Source organism: Oncorhynchus gorbuscha, unplaced genomic scaffold (assembly GCF_021184085.1).
Source record: "Oncorhynchus gorbuscha isolate QuinsamMale2020 ecotype Even-year unplaced genomic scaffold, OgorEven_v1.0 Un_scaffold_1115, whole genome shotgun sequence".
Taxonomy (NCBI): Eukaryota; Metazoa; Chordata; class Actinopteri; order Salmoniformes; family Salmonidae; genus Oncorhynchus; species Oncorhynchus gorbuscha.
In genome coordinates this window covers 96605-123575 of record NW_025745990.1, presented here as the reverse complement: position 1 = coordinate 123575, position 26971 = coordinate 96605, and the positions used below count along the sequence as shown (strand labels likewise).

Here is a 26971-nt window from a genome sequence, read left to right as displayed (position 1 = left end):
TGTCAGGTTCTGTCTGTAATGTGTTTTAGTAGAGAACATGTCAGGTTCTGTCTGTAATGTGTTTTAGTAGAGAACATGTCACAATGTCAGGTTCTGTCTGTAATGTGTTTTAGTAGAGAACATGTCACAATGTCAGGTTCTGTCTGTAATGTGTTTTAGTAGAGAACATGTCAGGTTCTGTCTGTAATGTGTTTTAGTAGAGAACATGTCAGGTTCTGTCTGTAATGTGTTTTAGTAGAGAACATGTCACAATGTCAGGTTCTGTCTGTAATGTGTTTTAGTAGAGAGAACATGTCAGGTTCTGTCTGTAATGTGTTTTAGTACAGAGAACATGTCACAATGGCAGGTTCTGTCTGTAATGTGTTTTAGTAGAGAACATGTCAGGTTCTGTCTGTAATGTGTTTTAGTAGAGAGAACATGTTACAATGTCAGGTTCTGTCTGTAATGTGTTTTAGTAGAGAACATGTCAGGTTCTGTCTGTAATGTGTTTTAGTAGAGAACATGTCACAATGTCAGGTTCTGTCTGTAATGTGTTTTAGTAGAGAACATGTCACAATGTCAGGTTCTGTCTGTAATGTGTTTTAGTAGAGAACATGTCAGGTTCTGTCTGTAATGTGTTTTAGTAGAGAACATGTCAGGTTCTGTCTGTAATGTGTTTTAGTAGAGAACATGTCAGGTTCTGTCTGTAATGTGTTTTAGTAGAGAGAACATGTCAGGTTCTGTCTGTAATGTGTTTTAGTACAGAGAACATGTCACAATGGCAGGTTCTGTCTGTAATGTGTTTTAGTAGAGAACATGTCAGGTTCTGTCTGTAATGTGTTTTAGTAGAGAGAACATGTTACAATGTCAGGTTCTGTCTGTAATGTGTTTAGTAGAGAACATGTCAGGTTCTGTCTGTAATGTGTTTTAGTAGAGAACATGTCACAATGGCAGGTTCTGTCTGTAATGTGTTTTAGTAGAGAACATGTCACAATGTCAGGTTCTGTCTGTAATGTGTTTTAGTAGAGAACATGTCAGGTTCTGTCTGTAATGTGTTTTAGTAGAGAACATGTCAGGTTCTGTCTGTAATGTGTTTTAGTAGAGAACATGTCAGGTTCTGTCTGTAATGTGTTTTAGTAGAGAACATGTCAGGTTCTGTCTGTAATGTGTTTTAGTAGAGAACATGTCACAATGTCAGGTTCTGTCTGTAATGTGTTTTAGTAGAGAGAACATGTCAGGTTCTGTCTGTAATGTGTTTTAGTACAGAGAACATGTCACAATGTCAGGTTCTGTCTGTAATGTGTTTTAGTAGAGAACATGTCAGGTTCTGTCTGTAATGTGTTTTAGTGGAGAGAACATGTAACAATGTCAGGTTCTGTCTGTAATGTGTTTTAGTAGAGAACATGTCAGGTTCTGTCTGTAATGTGTTTTAGTAGAGAACATGTCACAATGTCAGGTTCTGTCTGTAATGTGTTTTAGTAGAGAGAACATGTTACAATGTCAGGTTCTGTCTGTAATGTGTTTTAGTAGAGAACATGTCAGGTTCTGTCTGTAATGTGTTTTAGTACAGAGAACATGTCACAATGTCAGGTTCTGTCTGTAATGTGTTTTAGTAGAGAACATGTCAGGTTCTGTCTGTAATGTGTTTTAGTAGAGAACATGTCACAATGTCAGGTTCTGTCTGTAATGTGTTTTAGTAGAGAGAACATGTCAGGTTCTGTCTGTAATGTGTTTTAGTACAGAGAACATGTCACAATGTCAGGTTCTGTCTGTAATGTGTTTTAGTAGAGAACATGTCAGGTTCTGTCTGTAATGTGTTTTAGTGGAGAGAACATGTCACAATGTCAGGTTCTGTCTGTAATGTGTTTTAGTAGAGAACATGTCAGGTTCTGTCTGTAATGTGTTTTAGTAGAGAACATGTCACAATGTCAGGTTCTGTCTGTAATGTGTTTTAGTAGAGAACATGTCAGGTTCTGTCTGTAATGTGTTTTAGTAGAGAACATGTCAGGTTCTGTCTGTAATGTGTTTTAGTAGAGAACATGTCAGGTTCTGTCTGTAATGTGTTTTAGTGGAGAACATGTCAGGTTCTGTCTGTAATGTGTTTTAGTAGAGAACATGTTAGGTTCTGTCTGTAATGTGTTTTAGTAGAGAACATGTCAGGTTCTGTCTGTAATGTGTTTTAGTGGAGAACATGTCAGGTTCTGTCTGTAATGTGTTTTAGTAGAGAACATGTCACAATGTCAGGTTCTGTCTGTAATGTGTTTTAGTAGAGAACATGTCAGGTTCTGTCTGTAATGTGTTTTAGTAGAGAACATGTCACAATATCAGGTTCTGTCTGTAATGTGTTTTAGTAGAGAACATGTCAGGTTCTGTCTGTAATGTGTTTTAGTAGAGAACATGTCAGGTTCTGTCTGTAATGTGTTTTAGTAGAGAACATGTCAGGTTCTGTCTGTAATGTGTTTTAGTAGAGAACATGTCAGGTTCTGTCTGTAATGTGTTTTAGTAGAGAACATGTCAGGTTTTGTCTGTAATGTGTTTTAGTAGAGAACATGTCAGGTTCTGTCTGTAATGTGTTCTAGTAGAGAACATGTCAGGTTCTGTCTGTAATGTGTTTTAGTAGAGAACATGTCAGGTTCTGTCTGTAATGTGTTTTAGTAGAGAACATGTCACAATGTCAGGTTCTGTCTGTAATGTGTTTTAGTAGAGAACATGTCAGGTTCTGTCTGTAATGTGTTTTAGTAGAGAACATGTCACAATATCAGGTTCTGTCTGTAATGTGTTTTAGTAGAGAACATGTCAGGTTCTGTCTGTAATGTGTTTTAGTAGAGAACATGTCAGGTTCTGTCTGTAATGTGTTTTAGTAGAGAACATGTCAGGTTCTGTCTGTAATGTGTTTTAGTAGAGAACATGTCAGGTTCTGTCTGTAATGTGTTTTAGTAGAGAACATGTCAGGTTCTGTCTGTAATGTGTTTTAGTAGAGAACATGTCACAATGTCAGGTTCTGTCTGTAATGTGTTTTAGTAGAGAACATGTCACAATGTCAGGTTCTGTCTGTAATGTGTTTTAGTAGAGAAAATGTCAGGTTCTGTCTGTAATGTGTTTTAGTAGAGAACATGTCAGGTTCTGTCTGTAATGTGTTTTAGTAGAGAACATGTCAGGTTCTGTCTGTAATGTGTTTTAGTAGAGAACATGTCAGGTTCTGTCTGTAATGTGTTTTAGTAGAGAACATGTCAGGTTCTGTCTGTAATGTGTTTTAGTAGAGAACATGTCAGGTTCTGTCTGTAATGTGTTTTAGTAGAGAACATGTCAGGTTCTGTCTGTAATGTGTTTTAGTAGAGAACATGTCAGGTTCTGTCTGTAATGTGTTTTAGTAGAGAACATGTCAGGTTCTGTCTGTAATGTGTTTTAGTAGAGAACATGTAACAATGTCAGGTTCTGTCTGTAATGTGTTTTAGTAGAGAACATGTCAGGTTCTGTCTGTAATGTGTTTTAGTAGAGAACATGTCAGGTTCTGTCTGTAATGTGTTTTAGTAGAGAACATGTCAGGTTCTGTCTGTAATGTGTTTTGGTAGAGAACATGTCACAATGTCAGGTTCTGTCTGTAATGTGTTTTAGTAGAGAACATGTCAGGTTCTGTCTGTAATGTGTTTTAGTAGAGAACATGTCAGGTTCTGTCTGTAATGTGTTTTAGTAGAGAACATGTCAGGTTCTGTCTGTAATGTGTTTTAGTAGAGAACATGTCAGGTTCTGTCTGTAATGTGTTTTAGTAGAGAACATGTCAGGTTCTGTCTGTAATGTGTTTTAGTAGAGAACATGTCAGGTTCTGTCTGTAATGTGTTTTAGTAGAGAACATGTCACAATGTCAGGTTCTGTCTGTAATGTGTTTTAGTAGAGAACATGTCACAATGTCAGGTTCTGTCTGTAATGTGTTTTAGTAGAGAACATGTCACAATGTCAGGTTCTGTCTGTAATGTGTTTTAGTAGAGAACATGTCACAATGTCAGGTTCTGTCTGTAATGTGTTTTAGTAGAGAACATGTCACAATGTCAGGTTCTGTCTATAATGTGTTTTAGTAGAGAACATGTCAGGTTCTGTCTGTAATGTGTTTTAGTAGAGAGAACATGTCACAATGTCAGGTTCTGTCTGTAATGTGTTTGATTGCTTTGTCTTCGCAGGACATCAATCTGAAAACTGCTAAAAGCAACCAAGTGATGCATTTCACATTCAGGGATGATAAGCACTGGAAATTACAACAGGTACTGTGTCTCTCTGTGTCTCTCTGTGTCTCTCTGTGTCTCTCTGTGTCTCTCTGTGTCTCTCTGTGTCTCTCTGTGTCTCTCTGTGTCTCTCTGTCTCTCTGTGTGTCTCTGTGTCTCTCTCTGTGTCTGTGTCTCTCTGTGTCTCTCTGTGTCTCTCTGTCTCTGTGTCTCTCTGTGTCTCTGTCTCTGTGTCTCTCTGTGTCTCTCTGTCTCGTTTCATTTGTAATGTCATGTGCGCAAGTACAGTGAAATGCCTTTGTTGCCTCTAAACCAAGAATCATCAACTAGATTCAGTCACAACGTTTTCTTGAGAGGATGGTCGGGAGTCAGTACGAAATAAAACCAATATTTATAAGATTTCGAATTGACCGCGAGAAGCCTAAACGGATATAATATTAGATTATAATCATAATCATTTGAAACCCTGATTACATTTGGGGACATGGCCCTGCGTAGGGTGCCGTCTTTCAGATGGGACGTTAAAATGGGTGTCCTGACTCTCTGTGGTCATTCAAAATCCCATTGCATTTAATGTCAGAGTAGGGGTGTACACCCTGGAGTCATGGTGAAATACCCAACCTGGCCACATTCCTAAATTCCCATCTCTCCCTCCGATCTAATAATACTGACTCTGTCTCTCCCTCAGATCTAATAATACTGACTCTGTCCCCGTCTCAGATCTAATAATACTGACTCTGTCTCCGTCTCAGATCTAATAATACTGACTCTGTCCCTCCCTCAGATCTAATAATACTGACTCTGTCTCTCCCTCAGATCTAATAATACTGACTCTGTCTCTCCCTCAGATCTAATAATACTGACTCTGTCCCCGTCTCAGATCTAATAATACTGACTCTGTCTCTGTCTCAGATCTAATAATACTGACTCTGTCCCTCCCTCAGATCTAATAATACTGACTCTGTCCCCATCTCAGATCTAATAATACGGACTCTGTCCCTCCCTCAGATCTAATAATACTGACTCTGTCCCTCCCTCAGATCTAATAATACTGACTCTGTCCCCGTCTCAGATCTAATAATACTGACTCTGTCCCTCCCTCAGATCTAATAATACTGACTCTGTCCCCGTCTCAGATCTAATAATACTGACTCTGTCCCTCCCTCAGATCTAATAATACTGACTCTGTCCCTCCCTCAGATCTAATAATACTGACTCTGTCCCCGTCTCAGATCTAATAATACTGACTCTGTCCCTCCCTCAGATCTAATAATACTGACTCTGTCCCCGTCTCAGATCTAATAATACTGACTCTGTCCCTCCCTCAGATCTAATAATACTGACTCTGTCCCTCCCTCAGATCTAATAATACTGACTCTGTCCCTCTCTCAGATCTAATAATACTGACTCTGTCTCTCCCTCAGATCTAATAATACTGACTCTGTCCCTCCCTCAGATCTAATAATACTGACTCTGTCCCTCTCTCAGATCTAATAATACTGACCCTGTCCCTCTCTCAGATCTAATAATACTGACCCTGTCTCTCTCTCAGATCTAATAATACTGACTCTGTCCCCATCTCAGATCTAATAATACTGACTCTGTCCCTCCCTCAGATCTAATAATACTGACTCTGTCCCCATCTCAGATCTAATAATACTGACTCTGTCCCTCCCTCAGATCTAATAATACTGACTCTGTCTCTCCCTCAGATCTAATAATACTGACTCTGTCCCTCCCTCAGATCTAATAATACTGACTCTGTCTCTCCCTCCGATCTAATAATACTGACTCTGTCTCTCCCTCAGATCCAGGATGCTAGGAACCATGTGAATCAGGCTCTGCAGCTGCTGAGTGGTAGAGATGAGAGCTACCACTTTAAGACTGGGGCCGAGGTCAACAAGGTAGGAACACACACACAGCTACCACTTTAAGACTGGGGCTGAGGTCAACAAGGTAGGAACACACACACAGCTACCACTTTAAGACTGGGGCCGAGGTCAACAAGGTAGGAACACACACACAGCTACCACTTTAAGACTGGAGCTGAGGGTAATGAGGTTAGTTTCCACCAGGGAAAACAGTGATAATTACTGTCAGAAATAAACTGCTTTCTGTGTCATAGCGGAGCTAACAGATATAACAGAGCTATCAGGGAAGTGGTTTTCCTCTCTTTTCTATGTCAACATTAGACTACACTACACATCATTAGACTACACTACACACCATTAGACTACACTACACATCATTAGTCTACACTACACATCATTAGTCTACACTACACATCATTAGTCTACACTACACATCATTAGTCTACACATCATTAGTCTACACTACACACCATTAGTCTACACTACACACCATTAGTCTACACTACACACCATTAGTCTACACTACACATCATTAGTCTACACATCATTAGTCTACACTACACATCATTAGACTACACTACACATCACTAGACTACACATCATTAGTCTACACTACACATCATTAGTCTACACTACACACCATTAGACTACACATCATTAGTCTACACTACACATCATTAGTCTACACTACACATCATTAGTCTACACTACACACCATTAGTCTACACTACACACCATTAGTCTACACTACACACCATTAGTCTACACTACACACCATTAGTCTACACTACACATCATTAGTCTACACATCATTAGTCTACACTACACATCATTAGACTACACTACACATCACTAGACTACACATCATTAGTCTACACTACACATCATTAGTCTACACTACACACCATTAGACTACACTACACACCATTAGACTACACTACACACCATTAGACTACACTACACACCATTAGTCTACACTACACATCATTAGTCTACACATCATTAGACTACACTACACACCATTAGACTACACTACACACCATTAGTCTACACTACACACCATTAGTCTACACATCATTAGACTATACTACACACCATTAGACTATACTACACACCATTAGACTACACTACACACCATTAGACTACACTACACACCATTAGACTACACTACACACCATTAGTCTACACTACACATCATTAGTCTACACATCATTAGACTATACTACACACCATTAGACTATACTACACACCATTAGACTACACTACACACCATTAGACTACACTACACACCATTAGACTACACTACACACCATTAGTCTACACTACACATCATTAGTCTACACATCATTAGTCTACACAACACATCATTAGTCTACACTACACATCATTAGACTACACTACACATCATTAGTCTACACTACACACCATTAGTCTACACTACACATCATTAGTCTACACTACACATCATTAGTCTACACTACACATCATTAGTCTACACTACACACCATTAGACTACACTACACACCATTAGACTACACTACACATCATTAGTCTACACATCATTAGACTACACTACACATCATTAGTCTACACTACACATCATTAGTCTACACATCATTAGTCTACACAACACATCATTAGTCTACACTACACATCATTAGACTACACTACACATCACTAGACTACACTACACATCACTAGACTACACTACACATCACTAGACTACACTACACATCATTAGACTACACTACACATCACTAGACTACACATCATTAGACTACACTACACATCACTAGACTACACTACACATCACTAGACTACACATCATTAGACTACACTACACATCATTAGACTACACTACACATCACTAGACTACACACCATTAGACTACACTACACATCATTAGACTACACTACACATCATTAGACTACACTACACATCATTAGACTACACTACACGTCATTAGACTACACATCATTAGACTACACTACACATCACTAGACTACACACCATTAGACTACACTACACATCATTAGACTACACTACACGTCATTAGACTACACATCATTAGACTACACTACACATCACTAGACTACACACCATTAGACTACACTACACATCATTAGACTACACTACACATCATTAGACTACACTACATGTCATTAGACTACACATCATTAGTCTACACTACACATCATTAGACTACACTACACATCATTAGACTACACTACACGTCATTAGACTACACATCATTAGTCTACACTACACATCATTAGACTACAACTTTGCTCCACCATGTACCCGTTCATTACCTAGAACAACTTTTCCATCCCAGAGTGCATCTCTTCATTTCCTCTATATCTCAGGTTGTATTTGTTCCCAGTTGATGACTGTAGTTGATGATGACTGATGATGTCGTTGTTGTAGCTGATGGACGCAGTGATGCTCCAGCTGACCAGGGCTCGTAACCGCCTCACCACTCCGGCAGCCATGACCCTGCCGGAGCTGGCAACCAGCGGCCTCATGGTGAGTCTCTCATAGGTTATAGGTCATAGCAGAGAAACTGGTCTCGCCGTCTACTGTATGCAATTTACATCACAATGACTCTCTCGCTCTCTGTCTCTTTCTCTCTCTCTCTCCTTCTCCAGAAAATGTTCACTCCTCCAATGCCAGGCGATGTGATGGTGAACTTCTATATCAACCTGAGTAAGCTGTGTCTGACTGTCTACCAGCTGCACGCAATGCAGCCCAACACCACCAAGGTACACAATCACAAACTCTCATGCAGATACAGTCTGCGGATCGAATCCATCCCTGAGACGACTTTCGCAAAACAAGATCACAGCTGTTAGTTCTGTAATCACATGTGGTATTGTGAAGATGCATCAGTTTGTCTACCTGTGGTGTTTCAACAGAACTTCAAGCCGTCTGGAAGCTCCGTGTTACACAACCCCGGAGCCATGTTGTAAGTTCTGCTTGATATAAGGCTTCACATCATGTCGGTCACTAACACGTTCAGATGGACTGTCTGTGGTCAGTACAGGATCTTTTCATGTCCATTTCATATCTGGTTGACGTGAAGATATTCGTGTGTCTCTAACAATACTAACTACCGTTTAATTAAATAAATAAAAATTGTCACTAGTCAGCTGCATAGTAAATTATGCTTGTTGGGTCTAACCCTGAGTCCTCTCATTTCTGAACACTTTCACACACACAGTTCCCAACTTGTTTAAACACACACAGTTCCCAACTTGATTAAACACACACAGTGCCCAACTTGATTAAACACACACAGTGCCCAACTTGTTTAAACACACACAGTGCCCAACCTGTTTAAACACACACAGTGCCCAACCTGTTTAAACACACACAGTTCCCAACCTGTTTAAACACACACAGTTCCCAACCTGTTTAAACACACACAGTTCCCAACCTGTTTAAACACACACAGTGCCCAACCTGTTTAAACACACACAGTTCCCAACCTGTTTAAACACACACAGTTCCCAACCTGTTTAAACACACACAGTGCCCAACCTGTTTAAACACACACAGTGCCCAACCTGTTTAAACACACACAGTGCCCAACCTGTTTAAACACACACAGTTCCCAACCTGTTTAAACACACACAGTTCCCAACCTGTTTAAACACACACAGTTCCCAACCTGTTTAAACACACACAGTTCCCAACCTGTTTAAACACACACAGTGCCCAACCTGTTTAAACACACACAGTGCCCAACCTGTTTAAACACACACAGTGCCCAACCTGTTTAAACACACACAGTGCCCAACCTGTTTAAACACACACAGTGCCCAACCTGTTTAAACACACACAGTGCCCAACCTGTTTAAACACACACAGTGCCCAACCTGTTTAAACACACACAGTGCCCAACCTGTTTAAACACACACAGTGCCCAACCTGTTTAAACACACACAGTTCCCAACCTGTTTAAACACACACAGTTCCCTTTCCAATACATCCAACTGCTTTCTGGTTGACCTCTTTCCCTGCTGTCTTCCCCCAGCGAGCTGAACAATGCTAAGTTTGAGGTGAGCCAGGTTCACAAGGTGGAGTGTGTTGTCCCCTGGCTCAACAACACCCTGATCTTCTTCACCATCTCGCTGCAGCTCTGTCAGCAGCTCAAGGACAAGGTGGGTGACGTCTGTGGGCAGCAGGACACTTTTTTTCCCCAACACTCCCCATTGGTCCACAGAATAAACTGAAGTGAATGAGTAGCTGCGGTATTGGCATTGATTCAGGCTGTGGGTCAGTTGGTATGAAGTAGATTGATTCAGGCTGTGGGTCAGTTGGTATGAAGTAGATTGATTCAGGCTGTGGGTCAGTTGGTATGAAGTAGATTGATTCAGGCTGTGGGTCAGTTGGTATGAAGTAGATAGATTCAGGCTGTGGGTCAGTTGGTATGAAGTAGATTGATTCAGGCTGTGGGTCAGTTGGTATGAAGTAGATTGATTCAGGCTGTGGGTCAGTTGGTATGAAGTAGATTGATTCAGGCTGTGGGTCAGTTGGTATGAAGTAGATTGATTCAGGCTGTGGGTCAGTTGGTATGAAGTAGATTGATTCAGGCTGTGGGTCAGTTGGTATGAAGTAGATTGATTCAGGCTGTGGGTCAGTTGGTATGAAGTAGATTGATTCAGGCTGTGGGTCAGTTGGTATGAAGTAGATTGATTCAGGCTGTGGGTCAGTTGGTATGAAGTAGATTGATTCAGGCTGTGGGTCAGTTGGTATGAAGTAGATTGATTCAGGCTGTGGGTCAGTTGGTATGAAGTAGATTGATTCAGGCTGTGGGTCAGTTGGTATGAAGTAGATTGATTCAGGCTGTGGGTCAGTTGGTATGAAGTAGATTGATTCAGGCTGTGGGTCAGTTGGTATGAAGTAGATTGATTCAGGCTGTGGGTCAGTTGGTATGAAGTAGATTGATTCAGGCTGTGGGTCAGTTGGTATGAAGTAGATTGATTCAGGCTGTGGGTCAGTTGGTATGAAGTAGATTGATTCAGGCTGTGGGTCAGTTGGTATGAAGTAGATTGATTCAGGCTGTGGGTCAGTTGGTATGAAGTAGATTGATTCAGGCTGTGGGTCAGTTGGTATGAAGTAGATTGATTCAGGCTGTGGGTCAGTTGGTATGAAGTAGATTGATTCAGGCTGTGGGTCAGTTGGTATGAAGTAGATTGATTCAGGCTGTGGGTCAGTTGGTATGAAGTAGATTGATTCAGGCTGTGGGTCAGTTGGTATGAAGTAGATTGATTCAGGCTGTGGGTCAGTTGGTATGAAGTAGATTGATTCAGGCTGTGGGTCAGTTGGTATGAAGTAGATTGATTCAGGCTGTGGGTCAGTTGGTATGAAGTAGATTGATTCAGGCTGTGGGTCAGTTGGTATGAAGTAGATTGATTCAGGCTGTGGGTCAGTTGGTATGAAGTAGATTGATTCAGGCTGTGGGTCAGTTGGTATGAAGTAGATTGATTCAGGCTGTGGGTCAGTTGGTATGAAGTAGATTGATTCAGGCTGTGGGTCAGTTGGTATGAAGTAGATTGATTCAGGCAGTGGGTCAGTTGGTATGAAGTAGATTGATTCAGGCTGTGGGTCAGTTGGTATGAAGTAGATTGATTCAGGCTGTGGGTCAGTTGGTATGAAGTAGATTGATTCAGGCTGTGGGTCAGTTGGTATGAAGTAGATTGATTCAGGCTGTGGGTCAGTTGGTATGAAGTAGATTGATTCACCTTGTTCAAGTGTGTCTGTAAACTAAAGAAATGTCCGACTCAGAAAAGAGAAGACTGGGAGAGCTGTTTGGCTTCTGTGAAGATGTTCTAAATGGTATTATTGTAATTTTATTTTATTTTAACTAGGCAGTGTAGCCTAGTGGTTAGAGCGTTGGACTCGTAACCGGAAGGTTGCAAGTTCAAACCCCGAGCTGACATGGTACAAATCTGTCGTTCTGCTCCTGAACAGGCAGTTAACCAACTGTTCCTAGGCCGTCATTGAAAATAAGAATTTGTTCTTAACTGACTTGCCTAGTTAAATAAAGGTAAAAAATAAAAACCAAATTCTTATTTTCAATGACGGCCTAGGAACAGTGGGTTAACTGCCTGTTCAGGGGCAGAACGACAGATTTGTACCTTGTCAGCTCAGGGGTTTGAACTTGCAACCTTCCGGTTCGAGTCCAACGCTCTAACCACTAGGCTACCCTGCCACCTCTACACTCTAACCACTAGGCTACCCTGCCGCCTCTACACTCTAACCACTAGGCTACCCTGCCACCTCTACACTCTAACCACTAGACTACCCTGCCGCCCCTACACTCTAACCACTAGGCTACCTGCCGCCCCTACACTCTAACCACTAGGCTACCCTGCCGCCTCTACATTCTAACCACTAAGCTACCCTGCCGCCTCTACACTCTAACCACTAGGCTACCCTGCCACCTCTACACTCTAACCACTAGGCTACCCTGCCACCTCTACACTCTAACCACTAGGCTACCCTGCCACCTCTACACTCTAACCACTAGGCTACCCTGCCGCCTCTACACTCTAACCACTAGGCTACCCTGCCGCCTCTACACTCTAACCACTAGGCTACCCTGCCGCCTCTACACTCTAACCACTAGGCTACCCTTCCGCCTCTACACTCTAACCACTAGGCTACCCTGCCTAGTTAAAATAAAATCAAATCTAAATCGACTGAGAAGCAGAGAAGTTGTGGCGTATATCCCAGAAAACCATCAAACTGAAAGCTTATGTGCAACACAAAGCCAAGGCACTTCTTTAGTGATCTATATTATAAAGCCTTTATTATATTGGCTCACATTAACTGGATTTTCCTCCTCTTCCTCCTTCTAGATTTCCGTCTTCTCTAGTTTCTGGAACTACCGACCGTACTAACCTCCTGCAGCTAGCTGACCGTCAGAATGCCTTGGTGTTCTAAACCTCCTGCAGCTAGCTGACCGTCAGAATGCCTAGGAGTTCTAAACCTCCTGCAGCTAGCTCACCGTCAGAATGCCTAGGTGTTCTAAACCTCCTGCAGCTAGCTCACCGTCAGAATGCCTAGGTGTTCTAACCTCCTGCAGCTAGCTGACCGTCAGAATGCCTAGGTGTTCTAAACCTCCTGCAGCTAGCTCACCATCAGAATGCCTAGGAGTTCTAACCTCCTGCAGCTAGCTGACCGTCAGAATGCCTAGGTGTTCTAACCTCCTGCAGCTAGCTGACCGTCAGAATGCCTAGGTGTTCTAACCTCCTGCAGCTAGCTGACCGTCAGAATGCCTTGGTGTTCTAAACCTCCTGCAGCTAGCTGACCGTCAGAATGCCTAGGGGTTCTAACCTCCTGCAGCTAGCTGACCGTCAGAATGCCTAGGGGTTCTAACCTCCTGCAGCTAGCTGACCGTCAGAATGCCTAGGTGTTCTAACCTCCTGCAGCTAGCTGACCGTCAGAATGCCTAGGTGTTAGCTGACCGTCAGAATGCCTAGGTGTTCTAACCTCCTGCAGCTAGCTGACCATCAGAATGCCTAGGTGTTCTAACCTCCTGCAGCTAGCTGACCGTCAGAATGCCTAGGTGTTCTAACCTCCTGCAGCTAGCTGACCGTCAGAATGCCTAGGTGTTAGCTGACCGTCAGAATGCCTAGGTGTTCTAACCTCCTGCAGCTAGCTGACCGTCAGAATGCCTAGGTGTTCTAACCTCCTGCAGCTAGCTGACCGTCAGAATGCCTAGGTGTTCTAACCTCCTGCAGCTAGCTGACCGTCAGAATGCCTAGGTGTTCTAACCTCCTGCAGCTAGCTGACCGTCAGAATGCCTCGGTGTTCTAACCTCCTGCAGCTAGCTGACCGTCAGAATGCCTAGGTGTTCTAACCTCCTGCAGCTAGCTGACCGTCAGAATGCCTCGGTGTTCTAAACTCCTGCAGCTAGCTGACCGTCAGAATGCCTAGGTGTTCTAACCTCCTGCAGCTAGCTGACCGTCAGAATGCCTCGGTGTTCTGTCCAAATCCTTCACACAAACCAACCCAGATAAAAGGGATGTCTTGAAAATATTGTCTGAATTGAAGTGTGTTTTGTTTGTATAATTTACAGGAGAACAGCCGGATCAAAGTCCATATACATTACCAGTGTTTAGTATTCCAGGGTTTAGGACCCTTCCATGTGTTACAGCTGCTTTAATTCAGTCCCAAATCAACCCCTAACCCCTAGACTACACTCCCTACTTGTGAAGAAAGTATAGGACTAAGCAATATGGTGGGGCTACTACCATATCTATCCAATACATTCAGTGTTTCCCCTAGATGGGGGTCGTTAGCGCAATGACTAGAAGTCTATGGGAATGAATATAGGGGAAACACTGCATGACTAGAAGTCTATGGGAATGAATATAGGGGAAACACTGCATGACTAGAAGTCTATGGGAATGAATATAGGGGAAACACTGCATTCTGATCTAGACAAGTTGGGACTCGGGGTTGATTTAGGATTGGGTGCATGTATCTCACGGTGTGTCATCTGTTGTATAGTACAAACTAACTAGGACCTCCCTGTTGTATAGTACTAACTAACTAGGACCTCCCTGTTGTATAGTACTAACTAACTAGGACCTCCCTGTTGTATAGTACTAACTAACTAGGACCTCCCTGTTGTATAGTACAAACTAACTAGGACCTCCCTGTTGTATAGTACAAACTAACTAGGACCTCCCTGTTGTATAGTACAAACTAACTAGGACCTCCCTGTTGTATAGTACTAACTAACTAGGACCTCCCTGTTGTATAGTACTAACTAACTAGGACCTCCCTGTTGTATAGTACTAACTAACTAGGACCTCCCTGTTGTATAGTACAAACTAACTAGGACCTCCCTGTTGTATAGTACAAACTAACTAGGACCTCCCTGTTGTATAGTACAAACTAACTAGGACCTCCCTGTTGTATAGTACAAACTAACTAGGACCTCCCTGTTGTATAGTACAAACTAACTAGGACCTCCCTGTTGTATAGTACAAACTAACTAGGACCTCCCTGTTGTATAGTACTAACTAACTAGGACCTCCCTGTTGTATAGTACTAACTAACTAGGACCTCCCTGTTGTATAGTACTAACTAACTAGGACCTCCCTGTTGTATAGTACTAACTAACTAGGACCTCCCTGTTGTATAGTACTAACTAACTAGGACCTCCCTGTTGTATAGTACTAACTAACTAGGACCTCCCTGTTGTATAGTACTAACTAACTAGGACCTCCCTGTTGTATAGTACTAACTAACTAGGACCTCCCTGTTGTATAGTACTAACTAACTAGGACCTCCCTGTTGTATAGTACTAACTAACTAGGACCTCCCTGTTGTATAGTACTAACTAACTAGGACCTCCCTGTTGTATAGTACTAACTAACCTCCCTAGGACCTCCCTGTTGTATAGTACTAACTAACTAGGACCTCCCTGTTGTATAGTACTAACTAACTAGGACCTCCCTGTTGTATAGTACCTCCCTGTTAACTAACTAGGACCTCCCTGTTGTATAGTACTAACTAACTAGGACCTCCCTGTTGTATAGTACTAACTAACTAGGACCTCCCTGTTGTATAGTACTGAACTAACTAGGACCTCCCTGTTGTATAGTACTAACTAACTAGGACCTCCCTGTTGTATAGTACTAACTAACTAGGACCTCCCTGTTGTATAGTACTAACTAACTAGGACCTCCCTGTTGTATAGTACTAACTAACTAGGACCTCCCTGTTGTTAGTACTAACTAACTAGGACCTCCCTGTTGTATAGTACTAACTAACTAGGACCTCCCTGTTGTATAGTACTAACTAACTAGGACCTCCCTGTTGTTGTATAGGACCTCCCTGTTGTATAGTACTAACTAACTAGGACCTCCCTGTTGTATAGTACTAACTAACTAGGACCTCCCTGTTGTATAGTACTAACTAACTAGGACCTCCCTGTTGTATAGTACTAACTAACTAGGACCTCCCTGTTGTATAGTACTAACTAACTAGGACCTCCCTGTTGTATAGTACTAACTAACTAGGACCTCCCTGTTGTATAGTACTAACTAACTAGGACCTCCCTGTTGTATAGTACTAACTAACTAGGACCTCCCTGACCTCCCTGTTGTATAGTACTAACTAACTAGGACCTCCCTGTTGTATAGTACTAACTAACTAGGACCTCCCTGTTGTATAGTACTAACTAACTAGGACCTCCCTGTTGTATAGTACTAACTAACTAGGACCTCCCTGTTGTATAGTACTAACTAACTAGGACCTCCCTGTTGTATAGTACTAACTAACTAGGACCTCCCTGTTGTATAGTACTAACTAACTAGGACCTCCCTGTTGTATAGTACTAACTAACTAGGACCTCCCTGTTGTATAGTACTAGGACCTCCCTAGTACTAACTAACTAGGACCTCCCTGTTGTATAGTACTAACTAACTAGGACCTCCCTGTTGTATAGTACTAACTAACTAGGACCTCCCTGTTGTATAGTACTAACTAACTAGGACCTCCCTGTTGTATAGTACTAACTAACTAGGACCTCCCTGTTGTATAGTACTAACTAACTAGGACCTCCCTGTTGTATAGTACTAACTAACTAGGACCTCCCTGTTGTATAGTACTAACTAACTAGGACCTCCCTGTTGTATAGTACTAACTAACTAGGACCTCCCTGTTGTATAGTACTAACTAACTAGGACCTCCCTGTTGTATAGTACTAACTAACTAGGACCTCCCTGTTGTATAGTACTAACTAACTAGGACCTCCCTACTAACCCTAGGACCTCCCTGTTGTATAGTACTAACTAACTAGGACCTCCCTGTTGTATAGTACTAACTAACTAGGACCTCCCTGTTGTATAGTACTAACTAACTAGGACCTCCCTGTTGTATAGTACTAACTAACTAGGACCTCCCTGTTGTATAGTACTAACTAACTAGGACCTCCCTGTTGTATAGTACTAACTAACTAGGACCTCCCTGTTGTATAGTACTAACTAACTAGGACCTCCCTGTTGTATAGTACTAACTAACTAGGACCTCCCTGTTGTATAGTACTAACTAACTAGGACCTCCCTGTTGTATAGTACTAACTAACTAGGACCTCCTGTTGTATAGTACTAACTAACTAGGACCTCCCTGTTGTATAGTACTAACTAACTAGGACCTCCCTGTTGTATAGTACTAACTAACTAGGACCTCCCTGTTGTATAGTACTAACTAACTAGGACCTCCCTGTTGTATAGTACTAACTAACTAGGACCTCCCTGTTGTATAGTACTAACTAACTAGGACCTCCCTGTTGTATAGTACTAACTAACTAGGACCTCCCTGTTGTATAGTACTAACTAACTAGGACCTCCCTGTTGTATAGTACTAACTAACTAGGACCTCCCCCTAACTAACTAGGACCTCCCTGTTGTATAGTACTAACTAACTAGGACCTCCCTGTTGTATAGTACTAACTACTAGTACTAACTAACTAGGACCTCCCTGTTGTATAGTACTAACTAACTAGGACCTCCCTGTTGTATAGTACTAACTAGGACCTCCCTGTTGTATAGTACTAACTAACTAGGACCTCCCTGTTGTATAGTACTAACTAACTAGGACCTCCCTGTTGTATAGTACTAACTAACTAGGACCTCCCTGTTGTATAGTACTAACTAACTAGGACCTCCCTGTTGTATAGTACTAACTAACTAGGACCTCCCTGTTGTATAACTAACTAACTAGGACCTCCCTGTTGTATAGTACTAACTAACTAGGACCTCCCTGTTGTATAGTACTAACTAACTAGGACCTCCCTGTTGTATAGGACCTCCCTGTTGTATAGTACTAACTAACTAGTACTAACTAACTAGGACCTCCCTGTTGTATAGTACTAACTAACTAGGACCTCCCTGTTGTATAGTACTAACTAACTAGGACCTCCCTGTTGTATAGTACTAACTAACTAGGACCTCCCTGTTGTATAGTACTAACTAACTAGGACCTCCCTGTTGTATAGTACTAACTAACTAGGACCTCCCTGTTGTATAGTACTAACTAACTAGGACCTCCCTGTTGTATAGTACCTCCCTAACTAACTAGGACCTCCCTGTTGTATAGTACTAACTAACTAGGACCTCCCTGTTGTATAGTACTAACTAACTAGGACCTCCCTGTTGTATAGTACTAACTAACTAGGACCTCCCTGTTGTATAGTACTAACTAACTAGGACCTCCCTGTTGTATAGTACTAACTAACTAGGACCTCCCTGTTGTATAGTACTAACTAACTAGGACCTCCCTGTTGTATAGTACTAACTAACTAGGACCTCCCTGTATGTATAGTACTAACTAACTAGGACCTCCCTGTTGTATAGTACTAACTAACTAGGACCTCCCTGTTGTATAGTACTAACTAACTAACTAGGACCTCCCTGTTGTATAGTACTAACTAACTAGGACCTCCCTGTTGTATAGTACTAACTAACTAGGACCTCCCTGTTGTATAGTACTAACTAACTAGGACCTCCCTGTTGTATAGTACTAACTAACTAGGACCTCCCTGTTGTATAGTACTAACTAACTAGGACCTCCCTGTTGTATAGTACTAACTAACTAGGACCTCCCTGTTGTATAGTACTAACTAACTAGGACCTCCCTGTTGTATAGTACTAACTAACTAGGACCTCCCTGTTGTATAGTACTAACTAACTAGGACCTCGTTATGAATCAATGTGTTGTTGTTTTAGTCTGAAACACTTCTCTTGTTACTGAATACTAACGTTCCTCCTTTCCACACAGTTATTTTTAATTTTAATGTATGGTTTATTTGGGTAGGGACCGATACAAACACATAGTCTTCTCCTACACGGTTCCAGCATCTACAGTTAATGAGTAACCAGGCCAGCTTGGTTTGCTCAGCAGTGTGAAAAAGGTATTGGAAACTAAATTTGTCAAGCAGATTGTGGTAAACGCCCTGGATAAGAGCGTCTGCTAAATGACTTAAATGTAAACCATAGTAGTATACGTGTGTGACATGAAACAGTTACCGTGACTCTTCATAGTGAAATGAACTTGTAGGGTTTCTGACTCTCTATATTCCTTGGAATAATGCTTTTATGTCAAAGTGTAAAGGGAAACTGACATTCCCAGCTTTTGAAGAGTAAACATTCATGCCTCCTCGGCGCTTATAAGCTGTTATTCATTTTTGTATCAGTTAATTTTACTGTTTTGTTAATGTTTTTATTTATTCAATCGTTTTATTTTTGCACTTGTTACTTTGCCTTTGATTCCCTGTGAAGTGAAGATCCATTCCAATGTTGAACAAACATAATTATTACTGCAAGTGTTTTAAAATCTATTTAGAGATGTGTACATGTATATGTTGTGCACCATATGATCTATTATATGTGCAATAAAGAGATGTTATACAGGAGTGTTCGGTCAGTCAATCAGGACAGATTCAATACAAAATGATTTAATCATTTGAATGAGTACATTGGAATGTACATGTTTCAACATTGAATTATGTTGTTAATATAATTAAAGTCATTGAATCAATACTACTACATTATCTATCGTTCCTCATGAAGTACAAAGCGTTGATTCCACTACACAAAAGAGTTGGTGCCTAGTTTTTCATGAACCGTTAGTGAAAGCCCTTTAATCTTCTGGTTGTGACTGTTTTCACCTTGCTCTCCTATCTGGCGTCCTAGCAACAACCGATAGCCGTGCAGGGAACACGTAAACAAACTGATTCATATGACCTCCAATGACTTTCCACCATTAGACGGCAGCTAAACCGGGTTACCACAACATTTTCCAACAGTCAAAAGTAAATAGATGGAACCAGAATGAAAACAAGTTACACAACTCTTGGTTTGGCACACAGATTAAAAGTGCAGATTTTAAAGTGCATCGGAAAAAAAATATTATAAAAAGGACTAATCAATTTAAGTGTTGTCATTGTGGAATCTTCTATTCTGTTCCAAGTTCCTTTCAGGTCTCCATTCCAAAGTTTTCATGACCCACTTTGTGTCTTCTCGGCTGTTGGGAAACACACAGAGAGAGAGAGAGGAGGGGAAATCATGCATCTTTCAACACATCTTTATTCAGAGGAAATGCAGTGAACGTTTGTCTGACACAGACTCCTTGATACAGCCATGTTAAATCTGGTCACACTATAACAGACCCTCTTGTCTGACACAGACTCCTTGATACAGCCATGTTAAATCTGGCCACACTAAAACAGACCCTCTTGTCTGACACAGACTCCTTGATACAGCCATGTTAAATCTGGCCACACTAAAACAGACCCTCTTGTCTGACACAGACTCCTTGATACAGCCATGTTAAATCTGGTCACACTATAACAGACCCTCTTGTCTGACACAGACTCCTTGATACAGCCATGTTAAATCTGGTCACACTATAACAGACCCTCTTGTCTGACACAGACTCCTTGATACAGCCATGTTAAATCTGGTCACACTATAACAGACCCTCTTGTCTGACACAGACTCCTTGATACAGCCATGTTAAATCTGGTCACACTAAAACAGACCCTCTTGTCTGACACAGACTCCTTGATACAGCCATGTTAAATCTGGTCACACTATAACAGACCCTCTTGTCTGACACAGACTCCTTGATACAGCCATGTTAAATCTGGTCACACTATAACAGACCCTCTTGTCTGACACAGACTCCTTGATACAGCCATGTTAAATCTGGTCACACTATAACAGACCCTCTTGTCTGACACAGACTCCTTGATACAGCCATGTTAAATCTGGCCACACTATAACAGACCCTCTTGTCTGACACAGACTCCTTGATACAGCCATGTTAAATCTGGTCACACTATAACAGACCCTCTTGTCTGACACAGACTCCTTGATACAGCCATGTTAAATCTGGTCACACTATAACAGACCCTCTTGTCTGACACAGACTCCTTGATACAGCCATGTTAAATCTGGTCACACTATAACAGACCCTCTTGTCTGACACAGACTCTTTGATACAGCCATGTTAAATCTGGTCACACTAAAACAGACCCTCTTGTCTGACACAGACTCCTTGATACAGCCATGTTAAATCTGGCCACACTATAACAGACCCTCTTGTCTGACACAGACTCCTTGATACAGCCATGTTAAATCTGGTCACACTATAACAGACCCTCTTGTCTGACACAGACTCCTTGATACAGCCATGTTAAATCTGGTCACACTATAACAGACCCTCTTGTCTGACACAGACTCCTTGATACAGCCATGTTAAATCTGGTCACACTATAACAGACCCTCTTGTCTGACACAGACTCTTTGATACAGCCATGTTAAATCTGGTCACACTAAAACAGACCCTCTTGTCTGACACAGACTCCTTGATACAGCCATGTTAAATCTGGTCACACTATAACAGACCCTCTTGTCTGACACAGACTCCTTGATACAGCCATGTTAAATCTGGTCACACTATAACAGACCCTCTTGTCTGACACAGACTCTTTGATACAGCCATGTTCAATCTGGTCACACTATAACAGACCCTCTTGTCTGACACAGACTCTTTGATACAGCTATGTTAAATCTGGTCACACTAAAACAGACCCTCTTGTCTGACACAGACTCCTTGATACAGCCATGTTAAATCTGGTCACACTATAACAGACCCTCTTGTCTGACACAGACTCCTTGATACAGCCATGTTAAATCTGGTCACACTATAACAGACCCTCTTGTCTGACACAGACTCCTTGATACAGCCATGTTAAATCTGGTCACACTATAACAGACCCTCTTGTCTGACACAGACTCCTTGATACAGCCATGTTAAATCTGGTCACACTATAACAGACCCTCTTGTCTGACACAGACTCCTTGATACAGCCATGTTAAATCTGGTCACACTATAACAGACCCTCTTGTCTGACACAGACTCCTTGATACAGCCATGTTAAATCTGGTCACACTATAACAGACCCTCTTGTCTGACACAGACTCCTTGATACAGCCATGTTAAATCTGGTCACACTATAACAGACCCTCTTGTCTGACACAGACTCCTTGATACAGCCATGTTAAATCTGGGACCGGGCTATAGAAACCAACAGATCTGACACCAGTCTATAGAAACCAACAGATCTGACACCAGGCTATAGATACCAACAGATCTGGGACCAGGCTATAGATACCAACAGATCTGAGACCGGGCTATAGAAACCAACAGATCTGAGACCAGACTATAGATACCAACAGATCTGGGACCGGGCTATAGATACCAACAGATCTGAGACCGGGCTATAGAAACCAACAGATCTGGGACCAGGCTATAGAAACCAACAGATCTGACACCAGTCTATAGAAACCAACAGATCTGGGACCAGGCTATAGAAACCAACAGATCTGACACCAGTCTATAGAAACCAACAGATCTGACACCAGTCTATAGAAACCAACAGATCTGACACCAGTCTATAGAAACCAACAGATCTGAGACCGGGCTATAGATACCAACAGATCTGAGACCGGGCTATAGAAACCAACAGATCTGGGACCAGGCTATAGAAACCAACAGATCTGACACCAGTCTATAGAAACCAACAGATCTGACACCAGTCTATAGAAACCAACAGATCTGGGACCAGGCTATAGAAACCAACAGATCTGGGACCAGGCTATAGAAACCAACAGATCTGGGACCGGGCTATAGAAACCAACAGATCTGGGACCAGGCTATAGATACCAACAGATCTGGGACCGGGCTATAGAAACCAACAGATCTGAGACCGGGCTATAGATACCAACAGATCTGAGACCGGGCTATAGAAACCAACAGATCTGAGACCGGGCTATAGATACCAACAGATCTGAGACCGGGCTATAGAAACCAACAGATCTGAGACCGGGCTATAGATACCAACAGATCTGACACCAGGCTATAGAAACCAACAGATCTGACACCAGTCTATAGAAACCAACAGATCTGAGACCAGGCTATAGATACCAACAGATCTGACACCAGTCTATAGAAACCAACAGATCTGACACCAGTCTATAGAAACCAACAGATCTGAGACCAGGCTATAGATACCAACAGATCTGAGACCGGGCTATAGAAACCAACAGATCTGGGACCAGGCTATAGATACCAACAGATCTGGGACCGGGCTATAGAAACCAACAAATCTGACACCAGTCTATAGAAACCAACAGATCTGGGACCAGGCTATAGATATCAACAGATCTGAGACCGGGCTATAGAAACCAACAAATCTGACACCAGTCTATAGAAACCAACAGATCTGGGACCAGGCTATAGATATCAACAGATCTGAGACCGGGCTATAGATACCAACAGATCTGAGACCGGGCTATAGAAACCAACAGATCTGGGACCAGGCTATAGATACCAACAGATCTGGGACCAGGCTCCAGATACCAACAGATCTGGGACCAGGCTATAGATACCAACAGATCTGAGACCAGGCTATATACACCACACATTTCTCACAGAAACAGGCCATTACATTTTATTGAGTGATTGCTACATTACCTGTTCATCACAGCAGCAGCAGCAACAGCATCGGATCAGAACCAGGACAACAAGCAGCAGAACCATGCCTGAAAGGATGAAGGTGGACAGTCAATTGTGTACGTGTGTGTGTGTGTGTGTGTGTGTGTGTGTGTGTGTGTGTGTGTGTGTGTGTGTGTGTGTGTGTGTGTGTGTGTGTGTGTGTGTGTGTGTGTGTGTGTGTGTGTGTGTGTGTGTGTGTGTGTGTGTGTGTGTGTGTGTGTGTATTCCTACCGATGAAGATAAAGAAGACAGCGAAGGAGGCGATGTCCCAGTCAGACTGGAACAGCTGTTTAGACTGCAGTCTGGACACCACATCTGTAAACTGATCCTTAAACTCTTCCTGTAGGCTCCTCTGGTCCATGGCTACAGCTGGGCTAGAATTAGTCTCAGTAAGGGTTCACACTCTGGAGAAGAACAGTAGAGGGTTTATTATGATTATAAAATACAGGACCCACTGGGAGAAGAGATGTGATTCTGATATAGACCACAAGGTTTCTCTGGTCCATAACTGTACCAGTCAGGGTTAGTACAGGACCCACTGGGAGAAGAGACGTGTGGTAATTCTCTATAGACAAGTACAATGCACCTGACTGGCTGACTATGTCGGTCTATAAAGTAGGCCTAAAATATACAAACCAATATGTTATTTCATTGTAAGGGAGATCATGCTGCATTTTGAATGTACCTCATAAACTGGATCAGAGTTCGGCGTACCTGCTCTGCCCTAGACACAGTACGCTGCCCTAGACACAGTACGCTGCCCTAGACACAGTACGCTGCCCTAGACACAGTACGCTGCCCTAGACACAGTACGCTGCCCTAGACACAGTACTTTCACATAGACTACTATGATGAGATATAGATCAACTAGCCAAATACAGACTCTATTTTACATCTAAAAATGACAATATTTGCTTTTAACTTCTTTAACACAAGACCAACATCATTATCGTTAGTGTTTGACTGACTGTGACATCTTGATGAATTACAGCCTCAGACTTTCACTTTTAAAGAATATTCCAAGATGACCTATATATCTGACTTCACTTGAACATAAACAACTACAGTAAACTCGTATTTTCGGTAGTAATCAAACACGTTTCTACATATTTTTCCGAAGTTCATTGTACCTGTAACTCGAACAAGCTCCTGTTTTTTGTTCTCTCTTCTTCCGGGTACCTGCCCGACTGACGCACCTGTCGCCGTGTGAGTCACTGTACACTGATTTGCATGGGGCAAGGGTAGGTCGTTTGAATCCTGCTTCATTTCCTCCGAGTAGATAATAATAATAATATATGCCATTTGGCAGACGCTTTTATCCAAAGCGACTTACAGTCATGTGTGCATACATTCTACGTATGGGTGGTCCCGGGGATCGAACCCACTACCCTGGCGTTACAAGCGCCATGCTCTACCAATAGATCTAAAGGTGTCTCGTGATCATGGACTTGCCGTATGTGAGAGATACTGCCAGTCGTTTCCACCATCGCTCTTGGCCATGTCTTTTCAAACGAAACGTTTATGATGTGACTGGAGGAAATGAAGTCAGAACAATTCATATGTGTGACGCATGTATATAAAACTATCATTTGTCATAGCTACATTTCTGTTTTCATTGCAGTAAATTATAAATTTATTTTTTTCTATAGTAAACCAGCTGATTTACATTATTCAAAGGAATAGCAATATTGTGTCAGGTTGAGTTGCGGTCATATGATGTGTTGTAGTAACATATTAGTTCCGTATGAGGCGCTGTTACTTTCCCGGCTTCTCATTTTCCGTTTTTCACCTCTGATGCATTGTTTACGTGGAAGTGAGTTTCGCTCCGTCTTCCGGGTTGTAAGATCCTTCAGGTTGGCATTTCGCTTACAGTGAATCTCAGCTGCGATGGCCGTGGTTCCTGCTCAATCTCTCCGGGTTTCGGATATCCGAGACCCGACGGTTCTGTTCGAGCGGTACAACACCGAGGAGATACGCGGCATCGAGCGGAAAGTCCGCGCAGAGATCGAGCACAAGAAGGAGGAACTTCGTCAGATGGTGGGCGAGCGGTACCGCGATTTGATCGACGCCGCCGACACCATCGGAGAGATGCGTCAGTGTTCGGAGAGCGTAGTTACGTCCATCCAGGACATGCACCGCTATTGCCACAAGCTGAAACAGGGAAAAGCGTTCCCCAAAGCAACAGCAAAGAAGAGGTATGTGGCTCCACTGTGAAGCTAACGAGCGGTGGTGATGGCTAACTAGTTCTGTTGATTTAGATAGCAAACTGTTCTGCAGAATACCATTCCCCGATCCCTTCTGGACGGTTTGTGATGTGCGATTAGACTCCGACAGGTTCCACCCGCTGTGAGATGAATGGTATATGTCATTGATGGGTATATCTGGGTTTCAATATCTACTACACCCTATATATCTGTGTGATTGTCTCTCTGCCCGTCCCTTTATTTATGTATGTAATGTAGCCTGTCTCAGGCCAGCTCTCCCATCAAGTCACAGGAGAGGTTCTACACCATGGCCTCTCAGATCAATCACTGTGTATCCCTGTGATTCTCTCTCTCGCTCTCTCTCTCTCTCTCTCTCTCTCGCTCTCTCTCTCTCTCTCTCTTTTTTTCAGGTCCAGAGGCAGTCCCAGGAGTGGTTCTACACCTTGGCCTCTCAGATCAATCACTGTGTATCCCTGTGATTCTCTCTCTCTCTTCACACCAGGTCCAGAGGCAGTCCCAGGAGAAGTTCTACACCATGGCCTCTCAGATCAATCACTGTGTATCCCTGTGATTCTCTCTCTCTCTTCACACCAGGTCCAGAGGCAGTCCCAGGAGAAGTTCTACACCATGGCCTCTCAGATCAATCACTGTGTATCCCTGTGATTCTCTCTCTCTCTTCACACCAGGTCCAGAGGCAGTCCCAGGAGAAGTTCTACACTATGGCCTCTCAGATCAATCACTGTGTATCCCTGTGATTCTCTCTCTCTCTTCACACCAGGTCCAGAGGCAGTCCCAGGAGAAGTTCTACACTATGGCCTCTCAGATCAATCACTGTGTATCCCTGTGATTCTCTCTCTCTCTTCACACCAGGTCCAGAGGCAGTCCCAGGAGAAGTTCTACACTATGGCCTCTCAGATCAATCACTGTGTATCCCTGTGATTCTCTCTCTTCTTCACACCAGGTCCAGAGGCAGTCCCAGGAGAAGTTCTACACTATGGCCTCTCAGATCAATCACTGTGTATCCCTGTGATTCTCTCTCTCTTCACACCAGGTCCAGAGGCAGTCCCAGGAGAAGTTCTACACTATGGCCTCTCAGATCAATCACTGTGTATCC

General features: G+C 42.5%; 3 protein-coding genes across 6 annotated transcripts in view; 2 read left to right on the top strand and 1 right to left on the bottom strand.

The window, feature by feature from the left end:
• rogdi (rogdi atypical leucine zipper) overlaps positions 1–14715 on the top strand; it is a 42664-nt gene extending 27949 nt beyond the window's left edge. For 2 of the 4 annotated variants that reach the window (XM_046336625.1, XM_046336624.1), the window contains 7 exons: positions 4155–4235; positions 6005–6100; positions 8495–8593; positions 8716–8829; positions 8983–9032; positions 10104–10230; positions 12934–14715. In XM_046336625.1, coding sequence (XP_046192581.1) covers positions 4155–4235; positions 6005–6100; positions 8495–8593; positions 8716–8829; positions 8983–9032; positions 10104–10230; positions 12934–12975 — 609 coding nt within the window. In that variant the 3' untranslated portion in view covers positions 12976–14715. The remainder of the gene's footprint in view (positions 1–4154; positions 4236–6004; positions 6101–8494; positions 8594–8715; positions 8830–8982; positions 9033–10103; positions 10231–12933) is intronic. The other 2 variants (XR_006836235.1, XR_006836236.1) reach the window with 2 other exon arrangements.
• Positions 14716–19531: 4816 nt separating this feature from the next.
• Positions 19532–24899, bottom strand: LOC124021435 (small integral membrane protein 22-like). Its single transcript, XM_046336623.1, has 4 exons — positions 24784–24899; positions 23885–24057; positions 23633–23700; positions 19532–20116 (listed from the first exon to the last, which is right to left on the bottom strand). Exons 2-4 carry the CDS (start codon positions 24012–24014, stop codon positions 20069–20071), a joined length of 246 nt encoding a protein of 81 aa, XP_046192579.1. The 5' UTR covers positions 24015–24057; positions 24784–24899; the 3' UTR covers positions 19532–20068.
• A 263-nt stretch (positions 24900–25162) lies between these two features.
• LOC124021439 (conserved oligomeric Golgi complex subunit 1-like) overlaps positions 25163–26971 on the top strand; it is a 42297-nt gene continuing 40488 nt past the window's right edge. The window contains 1 exon segment of the mRNA XM_046336628.1: positions 25163–25863. Within this exon segment, the coding sequence (XP_046192584.1) occupies positions 25541–25863 (323 nt within the window). The 5' untranslated portion in view covers positions 25163–25540.

Excerpts from the sequence above, each read along its gene's own strand:
- LOC124021435 (XM_046336623.1), bottom strand. The coding sequence starts at position 24,014 with ATGGACCAGAGGAGCCTACAGGAAGAGTTTAAGGATCAGTTTACAGAT. Across the intron at positions 23,701-23,884 it reads TGTCTTCTTTATCTTCATCG|GCATGGTTCTGCTGCTTGTT; the intron begins GTAGGAATACAC and ends TCATCCTTTCAG. Across the intron at positions 20,117-23,632 it reads GCTGCTGCTGTGATGAACAG|CCGAGAAGACACAAAGTGGG; the intron begins GTAATGTAGCAA and ends GTTTCCCAACAG.